General features: G+C 38.9%; 1 protein-coding gene across 2 annotated transcripts in view; it reads right to left on the bottom strand.

The window, feature by feature from the left end:
* The window catches only part of SYNPO2 (synaptopodin 2), a 182632-nt gene extending 162213 nt beyond the window's left edge, over positions 1 to 20419 (bottom strand). For both annotated transcript variants that reach the window (XM_025466007.3, XM_025466008.3), the window contains exon 1: positions 20138 to 20419. In XM_025466007.3, the coding sequence (XP_025321792.1) occupies positions 20138 to 20242 (105 nt within the window). In that variant the 5' untranslated portion in view covers positions 20243 to 20419. The remainder of the gene's footprint in view (positions 1 to 20137) is intronic.
* Positions 20420 to 26203: the final 5784 nt, after the last annotated feature.

Genomic DNA, 26203 nt, shown 5'->3' with positions numbered 1-26203 from the left:
TTTGGAATTTCTAGTAAGGTAAGGAGAACAAAACTTAAAAGTTATGAATTATGTCACATCCAGGGTCTGAGTAGAGAAGTTAGATTTTTAAAAACATCAACTGTGTTTAAATCCACAAATTCTTAATGGTATTTTTAAAATATACTGGTTACATTAGCATATGCTAGGGAACTCTCTCATTATTTAGAAAAATATAAAGAAAAAGAATTGAGTGTCTACTGAAAAAAGAAGCATAAGAAAATGCAGTGGTAATTCACTCAATACAATTTTAAGCATAGAAAAAGAAAATCTTGTGAAAGAATACATTAAATTGATACCTTTTTGATAATTTTTGTGTTTTTTTTAAAACAAATATGTTTAAATTATAAGTTGGAGAAAGGCAAATCAAATTAACATAAAATGCTGTATAAAGATTTTCCCTTTCAGAGAGCCTGGCTGGCTCAGTAGGTTAAGCATCAGACTCTTGACTTTGGCTCAGGTTATGATCTCAGGGTCCTGGGATCAAGTCCTGCATCGGGCTCCTTGCTCACTGGGAAGCCTGCTGGAGATTCTCTCTTCCTCTTTTGCAGCCCCTCCCCCCACTCTCTCTCTCAAATAAATAAATAAATCTTTAAAAAAAGAAAGAATTGCTCTTCCCAAAAATTACTACTTTATTTTTCAAGCTAACAGAGAAAATGCGACTATTTATGGACATTTTCTTGCACCTATTATCTTCTTGATTTAAAATAGATGCTCGCTAATGGGTGCCTGGGTGGCTCAGTCAGTTAGATGTCTGCCTTTGGCTCAGGTCATGATCCCAGAGATCATGCCCCTGAGATCAAGCCCCTACCTCAGGCTCCCCATCTAGTAGGGAATCTGCTTCTCCCTGTCCTGGTTCCCCCTGCTTATGCACTCACTCTGTCAAATAAAAAAAATCTTAAAAAATAATAATAAAAATAAAATAAAATAGACCCTAGCTGAAAGAGACCTTAAAATCATCTATCCTAAATCTTTCCTTTTATAAATAGAGAAATTGAGAGTCAGATAATTTTAATGACACCACACTTAAAGGTCACAGAGCAAAGTCACATCAGAACCATGCATAGAATTCAGGCTTCCCAGTTCTCAGTTCAGTTCAGGCTTTTCACTGCACCCTTTGGATTGGTGCCTTGTTACTACATAATATCAAATAAAAATATGATCGCACACATATAAAACATATATTATTATTCTAATTACCCTTTAAATAAATTGCACATTTAAAAAAGCATCAGGTAAAGTTTCGGTGAGATCAGGCTTTATAGTGGTTTGCATTCTCCCACTAAAGAATAACAGATGTACATCGAGTCATTCATTTATTTATTCAACAACACTTCAATAAGTATATAAGTGTGCCCTAAGTATCTAATGACACATATGTATAATATACATGTATATCATCCACCTTGAAGAGCACTATTTTATTTATTTTTTAAAGATTTTATTTATTCATGAGAGACAGGCAGAGACATAGGAAGAGGGAGAAGCAGGCTCCCCGCCAGGAGCCCAATGTGGGACTCCATCCCAGGACCCCAGGATCACACCCTGAGCCAAAGGCAGATGCTCAAAGAGCACTATTTTAGAAGATCCCAATAGCTATGGTCTTGCTTTCAAAGAGCAAGGTGCCAATAGAAGTATGGAAAAATGCAAACTTTTTAACTAGAAATGCTAATTAGAAATGTCCATACCAAAAATAATATTTTCTTGTTTAAGTGCAAAATATGAAGGTATATCACACACTGACAACACTCTTTGCCACCTTGGCTCCGGGACACCTAGGGCCTGAGTAAGAGTTCCAGTCTAGAAGTATTGTAAATACCTAAAGCAAATATCTCCTTGTTTCATGCTGTGCTACAGACCCTAATCCCTGCCACCCCAGTCCCTGCTGTCCTCTGTCCCCATCTCTGTCCCAGCCCTCCAACCTTATCTTCAATCCCGAAGCATAACTGTCTTCAGGTTCCCACTTGGCTTTGATGCAGATGTGAACTTCAACTCATGTTTTCATCCTTAAAGGTTCTGATGAAGTTATAAAATTCTCCAAACAAGTATGTATTTATTTTTGACTGAATGCAATGTTGTCACTTGGTCAATTACAAAGAGGAGTCAGTATTAACCAGCTAAAAAGTAACAGTCTTTATTGTATACCTACTAGGTGCCTGGGAGAAACAAATAGAAGAACATTCTATTTCAGGAAAGGTCATGGGCAAAATTACAGAGGACCGAGGGAAGAACAAACATGTCATGTTGGGAGAAAATGAGAACAGCCTCACAGGAAGAAGCAAGCAGCTTAGAACAGAAATAGTGAAAGGAGGTGAAAAGCCTTTAAAAAACTTAAAAAGGTGTTTCTAGGAGTGAAGTGCTGAACCACTGAAAACACACTCCCGGAAAATGCTTATAAAGACAAAATAATCCTCCATTGCTGTTCATCTCATGCCTGAATCAAAAAATCCAGTATGTTATTACCTTCCATGAAAATCAGTTAAGAGAGACTTAGCAGAATTTCTTGTATTTTCTCTCTCTCTCTTTCTCTCTCTCATACACACACACACACACACACACACACACACACACACGGTATCTCTCCTCTTTCTTCTGCAGATAAAGCAACATCAGATTTGATGTCTTAATTTGCTTAGAAAACTCTGTGGGGTAAGAGACGCATAAAAAGAACTAGATAAAGAGTGAGAATTAGGAGAATGGAGGCAGTGAAGATAGAGAAGAAGGAATTTACTTTCTCAAATAAGAAAGAAGCAGAGGCTCAGACTAGTGAAGGTAATAAAGAACAAAATGGAATAAATATCATAATGGGATCTTTAATTGAATTTGTGTCTCCCCTCAGCCCTGAAGGAACCCTGGTAACTCAGCATGAAGCTCCAGGGTGATCTGGGCATAGAGGAAGCACACAATGATGCGCTTCCATTCCTGATAGCAGCTCTGCCTCAGGATGAAATCTCTTCTGATCAACATTTCCCCATCTGGCAGGCAAGCAGCCAGGAGACTGGAGACCCAAAATGGGTCACTGCATTTGGACTCCCTGCAGCAGCCAATAAACGTAATATAATATTTACACAATTCAACCTAATATCAGTCATGCTAAGCGCCATCCAATGGAAAATGTTGTGTTTCTCACAAAAGAAATAAAATGAAGGTGAGTTCCAGGGTAATATCTGACTCCCAAGGCCTGAGCCTTTCACAAATTTTGTTTTTCATTTTCATTTGATCTTGACTGATGAAAATAACTCATCACTGTTTGGAAAGCTAAAAACACCAAGAGCTTAATGTATTATCATTTACTTAGAAAAAGCAGCCTTATATAGTAATAACTTCTAATTTGGAAGAGAAGAGTGCGGGGGTGTCGTTGGGGGAGGGAATGAAGTACTCATTAGCCTTCGCCAAAGGCCCTGGCACTGAGTTCTCCTAACTACTCAGAGATCAGTGTCCTATATTTACTTACCAGGGACAATTTATTTTCTTTTATATTTTCAAAGCACTTGAAATGATTCCTTTTCTTTGTGATGATTTCCATATGCTGTTTCCAAGGAAAGGGGCATGGCTTCTTACTCAGGGAGTGTGAGGCCACATTCTGAAACCATTAAATGCCATCCCACAGGGAGGGATCCCAAGGACTGCAGGGGCCCTTCCAATGACATTGAGATCCAGATTTTAAAAGGTATTGTGTAGAAGACAGCAAATATTCCTTCAATTTCACAAAAGTTGGTTAAATAAATTAAATAACCACAAGAGGTGATACTAGTAATTTTTTTTAAAACCACTTCATGTTTCCTCTGTGTTAAGTGACTTATATTTATAATTTCTAACCCTGAAAATAATCCTTAGAGATCGGTCCTAACACTATCCTCACTTCACAAATGGGGAAACTGAAGCACAGAGATTAATATGCCTGAAAGAGTCAGAGTCCACTCACTCTAAACAGAGCTCAACACAATTATATGCTATTAATTCTTTATAGCTTCAGGTACTTTCCTTAAAAAAAAATCTGGGCACATCTGGGTGGCTCAGTCATTTGGGTGACCAACTCTTGGTTTAGGCTCAGGTCATGATAATAATAATGAATAATAATGATGATGATGATTTTAATTATAGTGCTTGATTAATAAAGGTTGTGAGTTCGAGTCCTGCCTTAGGCTCTGTGTTCAGCAGGCAGTCTGCTTGAAGACTAACTCTGCTCCTTCCCCCACTCATGTTATTTATCTAAAATAAATAAATAAAATCTTTTTTAAAAATCTGTACTATATTTAAGCAAGACAATCATTTTATTTGGCCTTGTATAATGTATAATTTTAGGATCCATTTGCCTTAAACTAATTAAACTGCATAACAAAGAAATTGTGGTTAATCATTGATACTGCAAACATTTTGCAAACTGTTGCATTTTATCAAAAATAAATATTGACACTGGGTGAAAGAAGTATCACATCTTGTTCTATTTGCCTTTCATGCTCTTCACTTCCATTTGTATAAACCAAAGGTTTGGTTTAGTGCTTTCTTAACTTCTGAAGAAAAAGTAAACTTGCGTAGAAGACAATTACTTCTTCCTCTAGTTAGAACAATGATGATGAGGAGAGACTCCTTTACTGCATGATTACTATGTGATATCTGAATACACAATATCTACAGTTTGGTAAGATACATTATTAACCAGTTCTTTGGGTCTCAGATTCACCTGTCAAACTGGTGACACCTTTTATCTACAAAAACAGAAATTTCATTACATAGCACCCCATTTTACAAATAAGGAAAATGAGGCTCAGAAAAATGTGTTTAAAGTTACACAGAAATGGCAGCATTAAAATGCTTTTGTCCGTTCAAAGGTCAGTTCCCAAACAATATCTAAATAAGGATATCTCTTTTTTGGGATCCCTGGGTGGCGCAGCGGTTTAGCGCCTGCCTTTGGCCCAGGGCGCGATCCTGGAGACCCGGGATCGAATCCCACATCAGGCTCCCGGTGCATGGAGCCTGCTTCTGTCTCTGCCCCTCTCTCTCTCTCTCTCTCTCTCTGTGACTATCATAAATAAATAAAAATTTAAAAAAAAGATTTAAAAAAAAAAGAATATCTCTTTTTTGAAGGAGAAATGAAATTAAGACACACTAGAAAATACAAAACTTTTCTTTATCCTAGGTTTGACATCGAGGTCAAAATAAACAGGCTCCATGTATCAAATTCTCCTTAACACTCCTTAAATTATTCTTCTCTCCCTGGGAGGATCAATTTCAGAGGAAGAGAAAGATTCGTTTCATATAATTTCTAACTAAACTTCCACATGAGAGGCAGTGGCAATTTATTCATTTAAATAAAGTGTTCTAGACACTGGTCAGTAGGCTGTTGCATTATGAAAAGCTGAAATGGATAAGGAGGACATATGAAGAGGACAGTTCAAAGTTGTCCTAGTAGGACCAGTATGTTAATCATTTAATGATGGGAAAATAACCACATGCTCCGGGTTCCCAGGAGAGAGGGTTTTTCACTTTTATCACTGTTAAGACAGGAGGCCTTCTATAGCAATTTCTAATGGAAATATGTGCCAGCTATACTGGCATCTTTAAGGTTCCATGAACTTGCCAAGGATGCTTCTGTTCCAGGGCCCTTTTTCATACTTGTAGGGCACAGTGCCTGGACATAACTGCACGTAGCTGCCAAGGCAGCTGAAACATCTATGGACATTTATTTTCATCTCAGAAATGAGAAGGAAATGAGTACCAACTAATGTTTAATCTACATTAGCATAACAGCTAACATAGGTGCCCTGGTCGTCTAGTCCAAGCAGTTATGAGTTTCATATAATATTTGAGGTGACCCCACTGAACGGGGGACCTCCCAACATGGCAGAAAGGAACGATGGTTCCTTACATGTTCGTTCTCTCTCAGCATATTATAATATATAATGTTTTACAGTGCTTGATTAATTTCCTTGATATTACCCAATTTTAACTCCCACAAAATGACACAAGTTTTAAAATATTCCTGAAAGGAAGCTATTAAATAAAGGTAAGATTTACATTTCAAGTACAAGAGAACAAGAATATGGCAGAGTTAACCCTTCTCTATAATCCTACAGAAACTCTTCATCAGCCATTTTGTGAGATTAAAAATCATTATTGCCTAATCATATGACAGGTAGATAAAATATCCCAAATTACCAAGAAGACTATTTGGAATATTAATTTATATTCACTGTTGTTAGAAAGGAGCTTTACTATATTGTGCAGATCATATTGAGGTAGGAACGAGTTAGGGGCAGGCAGGGCTAGGCAGGGAAAGATAAGGGAAAGGCCCCAGAGTCAGGCTCCTACCCATCCCAAGAAAACAGAAAAAATAAACCTGGTTCCCTAGCTCCAAAATGTTAGGTGTATCCTTCTTTAATGGCTACTAAGTAATCGCAGGAACTCACCAGACCACAAAGAAATATGTCATTAAGGTGTGATGAATAGTCCCTGCTCAAACCAAGAAGGCACAAGAATCTCAAGGCCATGGACCACTTGACTAGGCTCACAGAAATCTCAGATGTGGAGAAATGTTATGGAGGAGGTATTAACCGGAGAGAAGGGAACACCTTGTTTGGGCTCATGATATCTACAAAAACATCTTGTTTGTTATTATGATAGTTACAAGTCCACCATGTTTGTTCTAAATATCCACCCTGATATTGACAAGAAATTTACCAAGTTCCCTGGTCAGTTTCCTGTAAAAGACAAACCATAAAAGCCCTCAGTGACAACCCTGTCCTGACCTTTCTCACTTTTGAGGGTTTTCTCTGGATGTCTGGTTAATAAATTTCTATCACTTTGCTCACTCCCTGTTGTCTGCGGGGATTCACTCTTCGACTCCATGAGACAAGAACCAAGCTCTCCAGTATCAATGTTAGCCAGTGTTAGAGTGAAGTAGTGGTCAGTTAAGATATTTAATAACACATCCAGAACACAAAAAAATTCTAGAGTTGTTTTCCCAACAATGGTTAAAGTCAGGCAACTCAGTTTAAAACTACACAATTTAAAGCAAATGATAATGTTCAGAAAATTCTTCATGGATGCAATAAAAAAAATGGCTAAAATAGTACACTTGGCAACAAACTAAAATGTATTTTTTGTTAGCAAATATCGTTGAAAATATTATTTAAGATGCAAAAAACCCCCCAAGAAATTGGTAGAAACAATATTAGAACAAACTACATGCTGGGGGAAGTTTGTTGTAAAATTTAATAAAAGAACATGTTGTTGGTATGTCCCAACCTACAGTATTTTCAAGATTCTACTTTGATATTTTCATAGATGAAGAACTATTCCTTTGGAGAACTAATAGGAAGATCATAGAGATAAGTTCTCAAAGGTAAATGAGTTATTTAATTTTTTAAAAGTCAGCATTTATGGAGAAAAATGTACATAACACTATTGAGAAAGCAGCTGCTTTAACATAATCTTACCCAAGAAAAGATTCTAGGGTATGGTTATGGAGGTGCCTTCCATAAAAATCATTCAGTGCATAATTTGAAGGCAAATTTGTATAACAAAATAAATTGAAGACAGTGCAAAAGTGCTACAGATGTCATCAGTATGATTAATTTTATAAAAGCTCATATTTAAAATATACTAGGATCTTTAAAACATGTTGCAGTTATATAGGAAGTGACCAGGAAAATTTTTATATCATAGAAATTTCTATCTCTGAGGTTCAATGGTATCTCTTGCAAATCTTTATAAGAGTTGTAGAATCTAAGAATGTTTCACAGTTTTATTTAGCAGATAAATTAATATTCCAAATTTATTGACTTTTTTTGGAATAAGTAGCTCTTAGTCATCGGTTACCTGGCCTATGTTTTAGAATAATAAATACAATACGTCCCCTACAATAAATTGCTTTGAAAGCAACTTTTCAAAAGAAGAAATTGATGAAACAAAGATTTTGAAGAGTTACTGAAGATGTTTCTATAATGATGTAATTTTTCTAGTTGAGAACTATTTGTGTGTTATTCTTTAAAATGTCTTATCTAGGGGATCCCTGAGTGGCTCAGCGGTTTAGCACCTGCCTTTGGCCCAGGGCGCGATCCTAGAGTCCCGGGATCGAGTCCGGCATTGGGCTCCTGGCGTGGAGCCTGCTTCTCCCTCCTCCTGTGTCTCTGCCTCTCTCTCTCTCTCTCTGTCTATCATAAGTAAATAAATAAATCTTTAAAAATAAATAAATTAATTAAATGTCTTATCTACACACCTAACTAGAAAAAAAAAAGAATTTCCTTTTTTTTTAAAGATTTTATTTATTTGACAGAGTACATGTATGTGCAAGCCCAAGCAGGGGAATGGCAGGCAGAGGGAGAGAGAGAAGCTGGTTTAATCCTGGGACCCGGGGATCATGACAGATTCTTAACTGGACTGAGCCACTGAGGTGCCCTGAAAAAAAGAATTTCTAACAGGTTTTCAATCTTTCAAGTAAAAAGTATCAGTGAGATTTTAACACTAAAATATGAAAATGTAGCCTATTTTTATTAGTTTGTAAGGACAAAATGTGGTTATTAAGGAAGATAGAAATCTACTCCTCAAATTACAACAAAACATTTGCATTATCAGTTGAAAATGAAAAATAATTTCTAGTTTGTGTTTTATTTCCTCAATATGGATCTACCTATGTTAAGAGGTTCTCTTTTTCATCCATGACAGTCTTTAGATTCAAGTATTGAAATGAATTAAAATTTCACTAGACCTCTGAATTATATATACCACATGGGGTCAAACTCGGATTTTTGGAATCATAGGGTCTATTAATCACGTAAGTCTCACTGAAAAAAGAAACTTCTGGTCAGTGAGAATGAGAAGCTTTTTTGTGCTGTCAAAGTAAAAAAAAAAAGTATTAGTTTAAAACAAAGATAAAATCAGCAATATTTTTTATTCTTAAAATTTTTTTGATATATTGTATTTAGTACACAAAATATTAGCGCAGTATTACATATATGTATATGTATCTCATTTCTATATCCTATATATATATATACACACACACACACACACACCATTCAAATGTATATGATGTATATATAAATGGACTACACTTAAAACTGTTTTACTTAAGGAGGCCCAATCAAAACATTTTGGATATGACTGGTGTAATGGAAGAAATAAACATGTGTACAAAAATTATAGCCAGAGGTAGCAAAGTGTACAAGGGCATGCAGTGAAACCTGTGTGTGATAAAGGGAACACAGCTGAGCAAATGGTTACTTCCCTCTGACCAGAAAATTGACTCAGATCTCCCAGAGAACGGACTTTGAACACAGTTGTCCAGAGTGAGTAAAATTTCTCCCAAGTGTGTTAGGGTAGGTGCCAGAGGAAGGGGGGCACACAGCAGGAATGAATCTTAATAGCTAGAAAGGCAGAGTGTTTTGAGAAAACTGTCCTATTTTCTTTTTTTTTTTTTTTTTTTTTTTTATGATAGTCACACAGAGAGAGAGAGAGAGAGAGGCAGAGACACAGGCAGAGGGAGAAGCAGGCTCCATGCACCGGGAGCCCGACGTGGGAGTCGATCCAGGGTCTCCAGGATCACGCCCCGGGCCAAAGGCGGGCGCCAAACCACTGCGCCACCCGGGGATCCCAACTGTCCTATTTTCAAATGGCTAAGTGCTCATTTAAGAGAGTTCCAGGTGATGGGGCTGGACAGTATGGCAGGGACCAGATCATGGAGGGTTATGGGTGCCACAGTGGAGTCATAAGCCAGTGAACAAGCCCTGGTTGCGGGGAGCAGCTCAGAGCATGGGCTTTGGCATCAAACTGGCCTTGGTCCTGGACCTACTACCATTTACCAGCTGTGTGTTCTTTTTATTTATTTAGTTAGTTAGTTAGTTAACTTCTCTAACTCTCAGTTCCCTTATTTGCAGAAAAAAAAAAAAAGGAGGTAAAGCTACTGTGTACAATATAATTCATAAAGTGCTCAATTGTCTGTACATAATAAGATTTCTTCAATGTTAATGGCTCTTTTGATGACTATGATGGGGGAGACTTTGAAGTATTTTAAGCAGTGATATAACAGGTGATTTAGAAAAATCTCTCTGGCAGCTCTCTGTAGCACAAATCTGAGGAATGTGAAACCCAAAGCAGGGAGACAGTTAAAAGGCTTATAGTTATCTGAAAGACAAAGAGAAAGGGCCTGGGCTGAAGTCCTAAGTGAAGGCATACAGAACAGGAAACAGACCAAGAGCCATGCAGGAGGTAGAAAGTCAGTACCCAGTTACCATCTAAATTCACTGACTTTATACCCCTTTGTGAAAATGAATAAAATACACCAGACCCACAAGAGTTGTGTGTGTAGAGTACAAATCCTGGAGCCAAATCCAGGTCTAACCCTAACTACCTCTGTGACCTGGGGAAGTCATTTAACCTCTTTCTGACTGTAATGGGGATCTCAAACAATGATAACCTCACAGAATTTTCACATCATATTTAAAAAGTTGTTAAAGAAGTGCTTACATTCAGGAAACATTATATAGGAATTTCTTAAAGAAAATTATCTCCAGGGAGATCCCTGGGTGGCTCAGCAGTTTAGCGCCTGCCTTCGGCCCAGGGCATGATCCTGGAGACCCAGGATCGAGTCTCACATCGGGCTCCTTCCATGGAGCCTGCTTCTCCCTCTGCCTGTGTCTCTGCCTCTCTCTCTCTCTCTTTCTGTGTCTCTCATGAATAATAAAATAAAAATCTTTAAAAAAAAAAAAAAAAGAAAAGAAAATTATCTCCAGAAAATACTATTTCATCAGTAAGATGTTTGGGGAAAATAACACTCATCGGCTGTTATTATACTTTTCTTAGGGGGCACCTGGGTGGCTCAGTGGTTGAGCATCAGGCTCAGGGCATGATCTCGGGGTCCTGGGATGGAGTCCCACATTAGGCTCCCCACAGGGGGCCTGCTTCTCTCCCTACTTCTGTTTCTGCCTCTCTGTGTCTCTCATGAATAAATAAATCTTTTTAAAAATTTCTTAGGGAAAAAAATCATCTGTATCCTAAAATGGTGAAATTCAAGCCAGGAAAATTTTGGTAAAGAGAACGAAGGAAGAGTAGTAAAGGAAGGAGTATTGCATAGGCATAATTAGAGAATAAACCTGTAATTCTTTTCAGGAAAGCTCATCCACTCAATCGTTTTACCAATCCAAGACCCAAACTGCTTCCAAATAAAAGCAGAAAAGCCAAACATGGATGAGCAGGATTATAAAAACCCAAAATCAAGGTTAAGAATACTATTTGTTGGATAATCAAGAGACAAGCACTTTTGCACAATGTTTCAAATGCCAAATCCAGAGTGTTTTTCAATATATTTATCTGAAACACACCACATTTAAAAGCAAGTTAAGAAAACTACAAACAGACCATCATAACACCAAAGTGGACCTACTATTGCCAGTGATCTGTCACATACCAATGGATTTCACAAAGACATTGAAGACAATTTGCTGAGAACCTGGCCAACTCTACTTTTTAATAATAAAAAAGAATTTAAAAAAATAAAATGCCTAAGGTCATTCAATACTATAAATATGTTCTCATTGAGGTGGTCAAACAATGAAATAACTAATACTTTGTTCTCATATAAGGCTTTTAACATCATGATGTTCTTCACTCTTAAGGACTGGCTTTTTAAATTTTTTTTAAAGGTTTTATTTATTTATTCATGAGAGACACACAGAGAGAGGCAGAGACACAGGCAGAGGGAGAAGCAGGCTCCCTGTGGGGAGCCCGATGTGGGACTCGATCCCGGGACCCCAGGACCACGTCCTGAGCCAAAGGCAGATGGTCAACCACTGAGCCACCCAGGCATCCCTGGTTTTTGTTTGTTTTTTAAGATTTATTTATTTATTTACTCAAAAGACAAAGAAAGAGTGTGTTTGTGAGCACACAAGCATGCAAAAGAATGGTGGGGAGGGGCAGAGGGAGAGAATCTTCAAGCAGATTCCCCACTGGGTGCAGAGCCAGATGCAGGGCTCCACCCCACGACCCATGAGCTCATGACCTCAACAGAAACCAAGAGTCAGAGGCCCACACAACAGAGCCACCTAGGTGCCCCACTCTTAAGGATTGTTTAATGAAGCTATGTAGGCATTCTCCATTTCCTTTTATAAAAGTCTCATGTCTTTCATCATGCATCTAGTAGAATAGAGACAACACAAATCTTGGAATCCATGTATTTTTTAAGTTTAGCTACAAGTAAATTGGTTCACTTTCCAATCTTGTCTCTCTTTGCACATGACCTTGGAGATGCATTTCCCATAATCCTTTTCCTCAAGCCCATTAAAAGAAGAAATTGTGTTTTTTTTTGTTTTTTTTTAAATTTATTTTTTATTGGTGTTCAATTTACTAACATACAGAATAACACCCAGTGCCCGTCACCCATTCACTCCCACCCCCCGCCCTCCTCCCCTTCTACCACCCCTAGTTCGTTTCCCAGAGTTAGCAGTCTTTACGTTCTGTCTCCCTTTCTGATATTTCCCACACATTTAAAAGAAGAAATTGTTACAAATGTTTTTAAGAGGGGATCCTTGGGTGGTTCAGCGGTTTAGCGCCTGCCTCCAGCCCAGGGCGTGATCCTGGAGTCAGGGTATCAAGTCCCACGTCAGGCTCCCTGCATGGAGTCTGCTTCTCCCTCTGCCTGTGTCTCTGCCTCGCTCTCTCTCTCTGTGTCTCTCATGAATAAATAAATAAAATCTTAAAAAAAATAAAAAATAAATGTTTTTAAGAGTTAAATCTTAGATGGTAACATGCTATTTCATACAAACTCTAAATCACAGTTATGGCAGTTTTCAGCATTACTATATGATAGCCTGTTCTCTTTATCCAAACTGAAGCAGAGAGTAGTATGATGCCCCTGCCACAGGAGAAAGAATTATATTTGATTTTGGATTCCCTTATATAAATTTTTGCAAATAATTTTTTTTCAGAATCAGTTTTTTTTTCATCAATAAACTGAGAGTAATTAATTAAACTGTCTACTCAACTGGTATTAAATGAGATAACATATGTTAATATACTACGATTATAAGATATACACATGTAAAGTATTTTTAGCTAAATATATAACTTAGCTTATATTCTTGGAAACTTATTAACTGATGGAGGGAGATTAAATTATTTTGGAAACCACTACTATTAGAAATATACAAATATTATTCAATTAGGTATAATATGTAGGTCACAATGATATTACATACCTTTTGGAATTTGCAATAGGACTTTCTTTAAAAAACAACAGTTACCCTAGATTAATATCCAGTAAAAGTTCAGAATACTTATATTTAAATTGAGAGCTCTGGACCCTGACAGTAATGTTCAAGAAACACTTTTTTATTTTTTATTTTATTTATTTTTTATTTTTTAAATTTATTTGTTTATGATAGTCACACAGAGAGAGAGAGAAGCAGAGACATAGGCAGAGGGAGAAGCAGGCTCCATGCACCGGAAGCCCGACGTGGGATTCGATCCCGGGTCTCCAGGATCGCGCCCTGGGCCAAAGGCAGGCGCTAAACCGCTGTGCCACCCAGGGATCCCAAGAAACACTTTTTTAGACTAACTGAAAGTATGTACCTACCTAATAGCAAAACGCACACCAGGTTATTAAAGTGCTGATTCACACTCCACAAAAGAGAAAGAAAAGAAAAAAGAAGTAGCTTACATTTCTTCTTTTGCCCAAAGTCAGATTTGCATTCATTCAACCTAGATAAAATAGCTTTGACGTGATCATCTCTGGAAGTTATAGGAGTTGGTGGCAAGTTTTCAAGCTAACATATATCAAATACGTGTGCTTGATAACATGAACCTGATGGAACTGGTGTTTTTTAGGTGTTTTTTATAACTCATTCAGTTATAAACATGAATTTTTCATTTCTTCCAGCAACTGCTTTCAAGTATGATAAACCCTAATCCCTCCCTTAATAATACTTTGGTCAGATCCCATGCATTTCCATTGGCTTTTGGGTATTAAAATAGTCTAGTCCAATTACGGCTTCAATCTAATGTCTATCTCTGGGCTCTCTCCCTAAGCAGCCCGAGAGGCTCCAGGGCTTGGCACCGAGAGGTGGGTGTTGTCTGGTCTTTCCCTACCTCCCTCTAGCTTCTCTCAGGTGGAAGGCAGGAAGACTGAAGAAGGAGTGGGCTGGTAGATATAGTCATAACTGAATGAAGTGACATTTCTCTCTTTCTGGTTGTCCCACTTCTTTGGTTAACACTGAGTGGTCATCTCTGTCCTCTCTGGGGCTAGCGTCCAGATGCTAGGGTGCTTGTGTGGTTTCTTCAAGGAGCCCTAGAGAGCTTTACCACAGCACAGTTCTCTACCGTGGGAAACAGGGCTCCTGCCCAGCTCCCTTCCAAGCTCCCCAATAGTTCCTTAGGAGGCCAGCTGGCACCTTCTGGTCCCTAGCTAAGAGTTGCCTATCTGGGTCAGGTACTGGCAAGGTAGTTCAAATCCTACCACTTTCTGTGACAGTCATTCACCCCTGGGAGATGCAAGGATCCTTGCCTTACCAAACAGTTAAGTTCCTACTCGTTCTCTCTCATTCTTTCTATCCATCTCATCTCTGTCTTTTTCTCTCCCTCCTCTTGTACCTTTGTTCAATTTTATTCCCCACACCCACCCTTCCTTACTCTCATCCCACCATTCACATAGGTACTAGGTAGGCCACAATTTTTTTTAAATTTTATTTATTTATTATTCACAAGGGACACAGAAAGAGAAGCAGAGACACAGGCAGAGGGAGAAACAGGCTCCATGCAGAGAGCCTGATGTGGGACTCAATCCCGAGTCTCCAGGATCACGCCCTGGGCTGTAGGCGGTGCTAAACCACTGAGCCACCCAGGCTGCCTGGTAGGCCAGAATTCTACTGACAAAGAAGACATCCTGCTAGGGAATATATTGCCAGATGCCCCTCTTTCAGGCACCTTCAATCTTTACAATGATCATTTTTAAGCTTCCCAGCACCTCTTTGCCTCCTGGCATTCCATAGACCATGGCTTCAGAAAGGGAAAACTCTCCCATTACTAATGATAACTTTATCACAATGCTAAAGACTCAGACAGTTTATGTGTCTCTCTGGTCCTCCTCTTATATCAGCTGGGAAAAGGACAGTGAGGAAGTGTTAGACCATACCATGTCACCCTTTAGGAATCCCTGTGGTGACATATCTGGCCTCAACTTTCTATAGCACTGGTTCTGAATCCTCACCACACATTAAAATTGCCTTCAGAGTGTTTATAAATCTTGATACCGGGGGGATGCCTTGGCTAAATAAATCACATTTGGATGAAGAGCACACTATTTTTTTTATAAGGTTTGTTTTTTATAAGCCTACCTTTATTCTCTCAGGCACCTGTTTCTACCAATTCAGAAGTAGAAGTCAAATTTGCAATCAAATCCCACCATTTCTTACAGCGTAACATTTGGCAAGTAACTTAGCCTTTCTGGGCCTGAATTTCTTCATCTCTAAAATGAAGATATTTTTCAAACTACTTCTTAAGTTTTGGGGGTCATTTGGAGAGAAAAATACCTGCAAAGAAAATACTGCAAAAAAAAATTTTCCTGAAAAGAGCTTGATAAATGTCCACTACATACATGTCATGTTCCAATAATGGTGAAGTTTATGGCATAGTCATTATCTCAGCTGATTGTCTTTCAACAAACAGTGATCTGTCTTAAAACACACAATTTCAAAACAAAGATTTTAAACAACATATGCTTAATAGATTTACACAGTGTGCACTGGACTTGTATAAGCATATTTGATTTTAGAATTTCTAGAAAGCACTCAAAAACTCAATAAAAAATTATCAGTCATGTTGTCTAACAAAGATGTTACTAACTTTCCATATGTAGTAAGGAGCACTTATCCTCAAATACACATATCCAAACGCATTAAAGTATTTCTTTTCCCTTTAGAAATAGCTATGTTTCCAGAATTATTTTATTTGAAACATTTCAGAGACCTCACTGATGGCACTAATGGATAAGATTATGTTATTTGATTGTACTTTACCTAAATAACATACCTTTATTTAAAGTTTTAAACAGAGGGCATACAGAATCATTAAATCCTCTTCTGCCTCATAAAATAGATGATTACAATTTGTCACCTCAATTTTAATAAAAATTCTTTGAAACTTTGAATCGAAATTTAGGGGCACCTGGGTAGCTCAATAGGTTAAACGACCAACTCTTCATTTAGGCTCAGGTTATGATCTCAGAGTAGTGAGATCGAGCCCTGCATTGGGTTCCACACTGGGCATGGAGCCTGCTTGAGATTCTCTCTCCCTCTGCCCCTTCTCCACCCTACCTCTTCCTCTTTCCCTCTCTAAAAAAGAAAAAAGAAGAGAAGTTTAATAAGAGAATAATAACTATATGTTTTGAAGAAAGCTTAAAGTTCTAAACATTCAAACATATAAAGGATACAATGGAAATATTTCTCTGTTCATTATTTTCAAAATGTGAGTTATTTCTGAATTGTTCATAATATTTGTTTGTAAAACAAAAATTTCTCCTCACTTCTTTATATGAAGATTTTCCAAAGTGATCTGTCAAGAGCATGTCCAGAGACATGGCCATGTAAGTATATGTTCCAAAAAAGAGTTTTGTTGGAAATCCCTGGGTGGCTCAGCAGTTTAGCGCCTGCCTTTCGCCCAGGGCGTGATCCTAGAGTCCTGGGATCGAGTCCCACATCGGGCTCCCTGCGTGGGGTCTGCTTCTCCCTCTGCCTATGTCTCTGCCTCTCTCTATCTCTCATGAATAAATAAAAACTTTTTTTTAAAAAAAAGAGTTTTGTAAAGTAAAATGCTAATAGTTTTTCTAAGAATATCTGTATACAACAATGAAGTTTCATGTTGAAAATGTCTCAGTAAATGTTTCTATGAATGATCTCCTGAAAATATACTTTACAGAATATTGTCCTATAACTGTATTAGAATGCTTGCTTTCTATCACATGTATTTAGAGCATAAATTAAAAGATATACAAACACTTAAAAACCAGGCAACTGTTATTATTTGAGCCTCTTAAAAATTCAATTTAATCTTGAAAACAAAGCTGAATTTTATGTCCTTGAGCATCAATGTCAATGAAAAGCTTGATTACTAATGCTTCTATTAGTGATCCTTAAAAGTTTGAGTTTGCCTACAGTTCAATCAGCCAGCCAAATACTAAAAATGTGTGAACATCTCTCAAAATTGATAAATGTGTCACTAGAAGGCTATTTACCGGGAATTATAAAGCTACTCAACTTCTAATCATTGTTAATAACATTAGACTAGGGTTTTTTTTTTTCACTAATTCAGCTTGATCAATTTTCATTCGATACAGAACCATGAAAAATCTGAACATCAGATACTTTATAACAAGTCAAACTGTTGTTATCTATAGAACTGCTTTGTACCCTTCCCATTTTAAGAGGCCTGTCAAGCACTGTCTGATATTTCCTTTTCTTTGCTAATATATTTTTTCTTTAATTCCCAAATTTATCGTCTGCATGGTCTTCAAAACTGCGAGCACTGTGTTTGCTAGCAACCATCTTTGCCCAGCCTTCCTGCCCTGTTCCTCTCCCATCCTGCTTCTTGGAGGCAACTTAGCCCTCATAAGTATCACCATGGAAAAGGAGGAAATCTATGCCATGCAACGTTCACTTCATTGAGCTGAGCGACCATTACTAGAATCAAGTTGACTTGAAGTTTTAAATAAAAAACAGTGATCCCACTGAGGACATGACCTTGATAACATAGAAAGTGACAAGCACTTTGTTCCAAGGATTTTCTAGAACAAATAATGCTAGTCTAAGAAATTAAGTATAAGTTTGAATTAAGGAGAAAAAATAGACCAGCAAAAGTAGGCATTGCCATGCTAACTCAGAAATTTTATTTTCTTTAGAAGGCTCTCTAGTCACCTTTAACACAAAGGAAAAAACTAGACTGCACACTGCAGTCTCCTCTCTCTCTCTCTCTCTCTCTCTCTCTCTCGCTCTCTCTCTCTCACACACACACACACACACACACACAAGGATTAAGGCAAACATCCAGATGCTTTCATAATGATATTTTAGAATAAACAATTACTCATACTATCACAAACTAGAAAATTAAAACAAACATCCAAATACTTTAATAATTTTTTTAAAAAATCACAAATATGTTTCCAGGGCATTTTAGGAAAGTTGACTTGGCGGAAGAGCAAGATTGAATTTTTGACACACACACATCATAAACCTCTCTGAATCCTGTTGATAGAGATGTCATCAGCAGAGAAATGGTCCCAAGCACCCTTCACTAGCAATTTGCCTTAGTTCTTCAAAAAGAATCACCGTATAATAGTTCTGCTTTGCAATAAACACATTGAGGACGTTGGAGAAACCCAATACCCACCCTATTCTTAAGATCTGGCCACAGAAGAACTAATAGAGAAAAACAGCACCCAGCCACCTTTGTCTCTACAATTTAACTGGTAGGCAAGAGATTCTAAGTTGTGCTATTAGAACAGTAAAATACTAGAGCAATAGAGAATCTCACTGAGGGAAGAGTACAACTTCCTCTTTACTTCCTCTTTTCCTACCTCACTCAAAAAATTTTCCTTTCTCCCTCTACACACACACACACACACACACACACCACCTCACAACAGATGACTCAGGAAGGGTGAGAGATTTGTCTCCGGCCGGGCTACAAGTTAGATCAGAGCTGGAATTAGAACCCAAATCTCAGTAACTGGAGCCAGCCAACTGCTATTCCAGACCCAGAACAAATCCAGTTCAGTCTCATGAATTCTGCACACTCCAAATTAGGTATCCCTGTTTCATCTGATGTTTCCTGCCATCGACTCCCACAGCAACACAATGAAACCATCTTTCCAGATTCTTCAATTACTGCTAGTTGGAAGCAGAGGAAAGTTACTTAAACTCTCTGGGCTCTTTCCTTATCTAAAATCCGCAAGTTGAACTGGAGGTCTCTGAGAAACTTTCCAGTTCTAAAAATTCTGCTTTTCACCTTCTGTTTTATGCTTCATTCTTGATGTTTGAAATTTTCACTAGGTGGCAGGATTCCACCATTGCATTGTGAAAGGATTTTGCGATGGAAGCCCAGGAGCAGAAAATTTCATAGAAATTCCTTTCCTCACAGTGAACATTAAAAAAAAAAAAAAAAAGGCCAAGAGAAAGAATAACTACAAAGGCCAGTAGTCCACATATTTCCTAAGAATCTAGATCAATTTTATATATATATAGTGGAAATTAATCAAACATGTTCTTTTATACAATACTACAATTTAGTACTTAAATCAGGTAAAATGCTTCTTAAATTTCATGCATTTTAACATTTATTTTAGCTGACTTCCAATTTAGACAATATCATATCCCCTCCAGAAAACTGGTAGCAAGAAACAAGCAATAGGATGGGAACATCTAAAACATTTAAAATTGTTATTAGATGCATTTCAAAGTTTCCTATAAGTTACTTACATTATATTTCTAGTGTCTTTGAATTTTATTTTGAGCACTTAGCTAGATGAGTAAGCATGATGGAATGGAATAGATTTTTGCATTTATTTGTCAAATCCTTGAAAGAATATTCTTTCAAATAGATTTTCTGACCTTTTCATAGAGTATTTAAAAGTATCGTCCAAAACTGGCCTTTCAATAAATGTTGCACTGTAAATATCACTACCAACGCTTTCTACAAGTCCCCAAAAGCCAAGTCAATAGGTTAGGCATTTATCTTCTCCCAGAACCAAGTAAAGTAACACGAAACAATAACTCAACTGCAAATTCTAAAACTGCCTAGAAGAAACTTCCCAAGTGTCTTGCTGGGTGTCAGAGGAGCTGAATTAACTAGGCTTTTTTTTGTTTTTTTGTTTTTTTTCTTCAGCTGATAAATACGGCACTCTTCCCCCCCCCCCCCCCCACTTTCAATTACTGGTTAATTACATAGATGCTATATGCTACTCCAAAGTTTTTTCGAAACACGAACAAACCCGCATCCTAGGAAAATTTAACATCAGCGCCAAACTCAAACTAATATTTAAACTCCTGAATCAGAACTTGAAAAAAACCATCAACAGGTTGCTCTCACTCCTTCGCAGCACGCAGCGGCGACAGCACCTCTTCGGTGGTCCTACCTTGGCCACTTGTAAGGGCTGCTGCTGCTCCTTGCCACCTTGCAGTCTGAACCCCCAGGGCGCCCCTCCGGTCATGGAAATGCAGATAAAATCCCCCGTGCCCATTCTCTCTCTCAGTTGGGTGGCATGCAGAGCTTGAAAAGACAGACGAGGCTTGGCCCGGGGCGCAGCTGAGATGTGTCCTGAGCTGCAGGCGCCTGGCCAGGAGCAGCACTGGGCGCAGGGAGCCCGAGCCGCCGCTGCGGCCGCCGCTGGCCGGGCCCCGGGAGGCAGGGGCGCTGCGAGCACCGCGGGCACAGCCCACTGGCGCGTCACGGGCCTTCGCTCGGCCCACGGCAGGCAAGGGAGGGAGCCTCGCCGCGGGAAGGTCCTCTCTGGGGGCGAGGGGGGGCGGGGAAAGCAGAGCTCTCCGGCGCTCACTCATTTCCTGCCCGCTCTTAAGGGAAAGAACGATCGGAAAACTTCCGTTTAATAATCCTATGAATAGGGGATCCCTGGGTGGCTCAGCGGTTTAGCGCCTGCCTTTGGCCCGGGGTGTGATCCTGGAGACCCGGGATCCTGGAGACCCGGGATCCTGGAGACTTGGGATCGAGACCCGGGACAGAGCTCCAGGATAGAGACCAGGGATGGAGACCCGCCTCGGGCTCCCTGCATGGAGCCTGCTTCTCCCTCTCCCTCTCCCTCTGCCTATGTCTCTGCCTCTCTCTCTCTCTCTCTCTCTCTCTCTCTCTCTCTCTCTCTCGTGTCTCTCGTGAATAAATAAATAAAATCATTTTTAAAAAATCCTATGAATAGGGCAGCCCTGGTGGCTCAGCGGTTTAGCGCCGCCTTCAGCCCGGGGCGTGATCCTGGAGACCGGGGATCGAGTCCCACGTCAAGCTCCCTGCATGGAGCCTGCTTCTCCCTCTGCCTGCGTCTCTGCCTCTATCCATCTGCCTCTCTCTCCGTGTCTCTCGTAAATAAATAAATAAAATCTTTTAAAAAATCCTATGAATAGTAGAGACCACGAGAAGGTTTTAATCTCTAGGCTGCGAGAGTGAGTGACATCCTAGAATATGAGCTCTGACAACTCCACTACCAGACAATTTGATTTTCTCAAATAAATATTTTGAGAGTGACCCCATTGGTGATTGAAATAGACAAAAGTCCAAGAGGGCGAAATTATTTTTCTCCGCCTTTACTGTCTAATCCCATAAGAAGAGGAAATAAAAGAAAGCAAAACATTTGTTTTTGTTTTTAGAAAACCTCCTACTCTGAAAAGTACTTTTTTGAACTATGAGATAGGTCTATATATTTTAGAGTTGGAGGGAGGGAGGAGGAAGGGGAGAAGAAAAGAATTTCCCCCTGGAAACTGCATTCTTTTAACTATGTCTCTTGCATGGTTTGAAGTATTTATTTTATTTTCTTTAAAGATTTTATTTATTTATTCGAGAGAGAGAGAGAGAGAGAGAGAGAGAGAGAGAAGCAGGCTCCATGCAGGGAACCTGATGTGAGACTCGATCCTGGAACTCCAAGATCACACCCTGGGCAAAAGGCAGGTGCTAAACCACTGAGCCACCCAGAGATCCTGATTTGGAGTATTTTAAATTTAAACAAGTGTTTCATTTTCTTCCTCCCTCAGCAGGAAAAACACTTCTTAAACCAAAATAGCCAACTACATACAATATCACCTACACGTTTCTTATTTTTGTAGTCCTTCATCACAGTGTTCCAAGTCTGGGTGGTCCAAAATACAAGTTGCTTTTACATGTGGTCCAAAGCATTTTAATGTTTTAAATCTGAATGCAATCTACCAAAAATTGTACAAATGGAACATTTGTATTTTCCCATATTTTTATTTTCCAAGACATTCATCCACATTAAAACATACTAAATAAAGAAAAGCTTGGGAAAGTTAGCTTGTGTTACATGTGGTACCAGACAAAACTGTCTTCCAGACAGTTTCAGTACTAGGACGTGCTCTGCAGCAAACCTTTATACAATCTTGCTCCCCAGAAGTCAAATGTGTCGAGTGGTTTTGTTTGTGCCTTCTCCCTGGAGTAAGGAAGATGACATAATGAGAGTAGTCGGCGCTCAAAGGGACTCTTTGAAAGGCATGAGACGAGACACACATCTCTAGCTTAATTCTCTCCAAAAAGGTGAATTGACAATACCCAAATCTTTTTTTGAAAAAAAAAAAAAAATTACAAGTAACATCCTAAAATATGAACTCTGAGAATAGAAGAAAAAGAACTATTGACATGTGTTCTTTCTCCTTCCACTTGTCTTTGTATTTCTCAACCCAGTCCACTCTAGCTTTTATCCTCACAATAGGAAAAGCTCTAAGCAAGGTCACTTACTACCTCCTTGCCTTTATGAGCACTTGAGATTATTGACCGTGTCCTCCTTAGATTGTCTGCTCTCTTAGGCTTCTATTCTAGGATACCAAACATGACATCTCCTCTTGCCTCTCTAGCCACTCTTCGGTCACCTTTGGCAGCCCTCAGCTTCTACACATTCATTAAATGTGTGTGTTCTCTTCCAGGGGTATGCCCTGCTCTACTTTTCTCACCTTACATCCTTTAAACGGGTTCTCATATTCACCCCACAGAATTTAACCTGCCCCCTCAAGCTCAGATGTCACTCTAGGCCAATATATTCAACTGCCCACTATACCTGTTTTTAGGTAGCTATATTACAGAAACCTAACACTCTGTATATTCAAAATCAAGTTCATTATTTTTCCTCTGAATTCTGCTTCTTTTCCTGTGTTTCCCATCTCAGGATAATTGACAAACTTATCCCCCCTTTATTTTATGCCTGGTCCCCCTCAATCCTGACTTAAATGTGAATATAATCTGGAGGCTAGAACTGGGCAAGGCAGCCATATTGTGACCATGAGATAAAGCTGAAGATAGCTGCAAAGACTCCAGTTCTGGTTGAATTAATGCAATAGCTGTCCACCTCCAGTCTCCATATTGTGAAAAAAAAAAAAAACCATATTGATTAAACTATTGTAGGTCCAGTTTATTGTTTCTTACAGCAGCACACTCCCATCTGCTGTACTTCAGGAACAGCTGCTCCAACCAGCTCCTCCAGAGAACCAAGGACTCAAATATTGCTCAATTTACTGAAGATTTACTCTGTGTCAGGAACTTGACATATAGTATTTTTTTTCTTTTTTATTTATTTTTTTATTTATGATAGTCACAGAGAGAGAGAGAGGCAGAGACATAGGCAGAGGGAGAAGCAGGCTCCATGCACCGGGAGCCCGACGTGGGATTCGATCCCGGGTCTCCAGGATCGCGCCCTGGGCCAAAGGCAGGCGCCAAACCGCTCCACCACCCAGGGATCCCTAGTATTTTATTCATCCACAAGTAACCATGCTATGTACTTAGTCATAGTGTCTCCCTTTTACTGGTAATTAATTCAGCCTTAGATTCTAAGCTGTAGAGATCTGAACTTTTGCCTGCCTGAATTCAATATGCTGGTTCCTATCATTGCTATCCTGTTTCCAGGACTGATAGACTTCCTAATGCACATCTCCTGTGTCCAGTTACTCATTAAGAAGTATGGCTCCAACTTTTAAATAGACTGTAGATCTGCCCCTTTCATTCCATTCCCACTAGTATAATTCCTTCTATCTCTGGCCTTGATTTCAACGGTCTTCTAATTCATCTGTCTCAGCTTTGTTTCCACCCTCAATTCATTTTTGACTTCACAGCCAAGGTGAAATTTCTAAAATGAAATATTTATTTCTCCCCTTTGTTTAAAGCCTTCAAGGGCTTTCAGGATAGTCAAAACTCTTTAATATAGAGAATATGTTCTGCCCCTACTCCTCACTTCTTCTCTGACCTCATCTCTCACCTTGAATTTTATGATTCAGACACATGGAACTACTTTTAGATTCTTTAACCTGCTTTGCTGTTCCATCGCCTAGGTCATGCTTCTGACCAATCCCGTCCTTTCCACACACAGATCACCTGATAATTCCTACCATCCTTCTGGCCTCAGATTACATATCACATTCTCCAGAAAGCCTTTCCTAACCATCCTCCTCTGCCCCCATGTCCAGGTCAGGTGTTCCTTCCATATGCTGCCATCACCCTGCACTTTCTCTCATTCGAATGGTCTCTTAAATTGTCTGAATCCACACCAGATGATTAACCCTGTGAGGTTAGCAGATGTTTCCAATTTATTCAAAATTGTACCCCCAGGTCTAATACAATTCTTGACTGCTAATTGGTGCTCAATTAATATGAGTAGAATAAAAAACTAGATAAGTTTTCTCGGAGTAAAGGTATAAAAAAGAGAGCCAAAGAATTCTCATTTATTTTCTTTTTCTCACCTCATTTGACTTGGAAAAATCTGAAATACAGCAAGATTCTTGAATCATACCACTTAAGGTCTATGTAGACTATTTAGTGACTGCCTCCCTAACATTTTCCCCCTCCCCCCATTGGGCAGTAACTACTAGGTTAAGTAAAATTGATGTTCCCACCCCAGCAACATGGTTACCTTGATCTAAGGCAATCAGAGTAATCTTTCCCCCTTAACACAGAGATTTGTTCAGGAATGGATACAAAAGCTAGGCCTAAATCAAGAACATTACCCCAGCCCCAGTGATTAAGTCATATATGGTCCAACCACAGGGAAGCTTAAGGCTTTTCCAGGTAGCTGTCAGGGACAATACTGTTCCCCTCAGTGTATAATGATAACGGCCAATGGGGAAAGCCAATGTGAAGGTGAAACCACCACAAGGTATATTGGGAGAGTCTTCCATGGGGCTTTAGTGCTCCTAGATGTCTTTCCGAATGTGTCAGAATTCAAGGTCCTAATGCTTCTTTTCCCGAGCTATTTTCTCAGTGTTGTGTTTGTAGCAAGCAACCTTGATGGATATGGTAATATCTCCATGTGAGACAAAAAGCAAGTTTGCTAGCTGATTGCAAAAAAATAAAATAAAAGCAATGGGTTCACTAGGCTTAGTGTACCTTAGCTGTTACGGAAATCCACTATGTAAGTAGCATCCATCTGGGTAATATTTTGTAAACCCTATGGAGTTTGAGGCAAGATAAACTTGTAAATATGCTGATATTCATGCTGCTTACCGTACCTTGTGTAAGAAAGTTCTTTGTCATTGACCAAAGAATCCCATATCTTCTTCCAGCATCCATGAAACTTAGTAGCTTGCAAGGAAGGTGAATTCAAGTCCCAGACCCAACAAAGTGAAACTGAGACACAAGTGGTGAAACGGAAGCAGAGCTCTGGTCAAATAGCACACAGCCTGCTCTTTATTTTATTAGGGATTTAAGAATTAAGGCAAGAGTAAAAATTCACTTTCTTAAGGGAAAAAAAAAAGTAACTATAGTGGTTTTGAAATTGACTTTCTTTAGGGGTGCCTGGGTGGCTTATTGGTTTAATGTCTGCCTTCAGCTCAGGTCATGATCCTGGGGTCCTGGATGGAGCCCCACTACCACGTCGCTGCTCAACTGGAAGTCTGCTTCTCTCTCTGCCCCTCCCCAGCTCCTGCTCACTATTTCTCTCTCTGTCTCTCAGATGAATAAATGAAGATATTTTTATAAAAATTTTTTTAAAAAGAGAAGAACTTTGATGGTGTTACATTTGTGGTGAGCATAGCATAACATACATACTTGTCAAATCATTATGTTGTACACCTGCAACTAATGTAATATCGTGTGCCAACTATACTTCAATAAAAAATTATCTTCTTAGACTAACTCTACTTCTATGCCATTTAAAGGATTTAGCAATGTATTAGATGTTCTGTTTTATACTACCATCCATTCATTCCCTTGATTATTCATTGCACAAATAATATCCATACTATCCTTCCCAATTCTGACAGCACAGTAAGATTTCTGAGCCTAACATGAATTGAGAAACCACATTATAAAACAAAAATATTCCTGTAGGAATGACTTATTTTATAGTAATTTCACATTGGCCACCTATGCTGGCTCGTGTCCCTTTGTTATTTTTCTAACTCAATCTTTTACTAAAAAATATGTGGAGGTGGGAGTGAGAGTGGAGAGTGTACCTCACTCACACCACCAACAGGAATTCTCA

Source organism: Canis lupus, chromosome 32 (assembly GCF_003254725.2).
Source record: "Canis lupus dingo isolate Sandy chromosome 32, ASM325472v2, whole genome shotgun sequence".
In the NCBI taxonomy this organism is placed as follows: Eukaryota; Metazoa; Chordata; class Mammalia; order Carnivora; family Canidae; genus Canis; species Canis lupus.
Note: the sequence above shows the minus strand (reverse complement) of the source record. Positions and strands in the feature narration are given on the sequence as shown.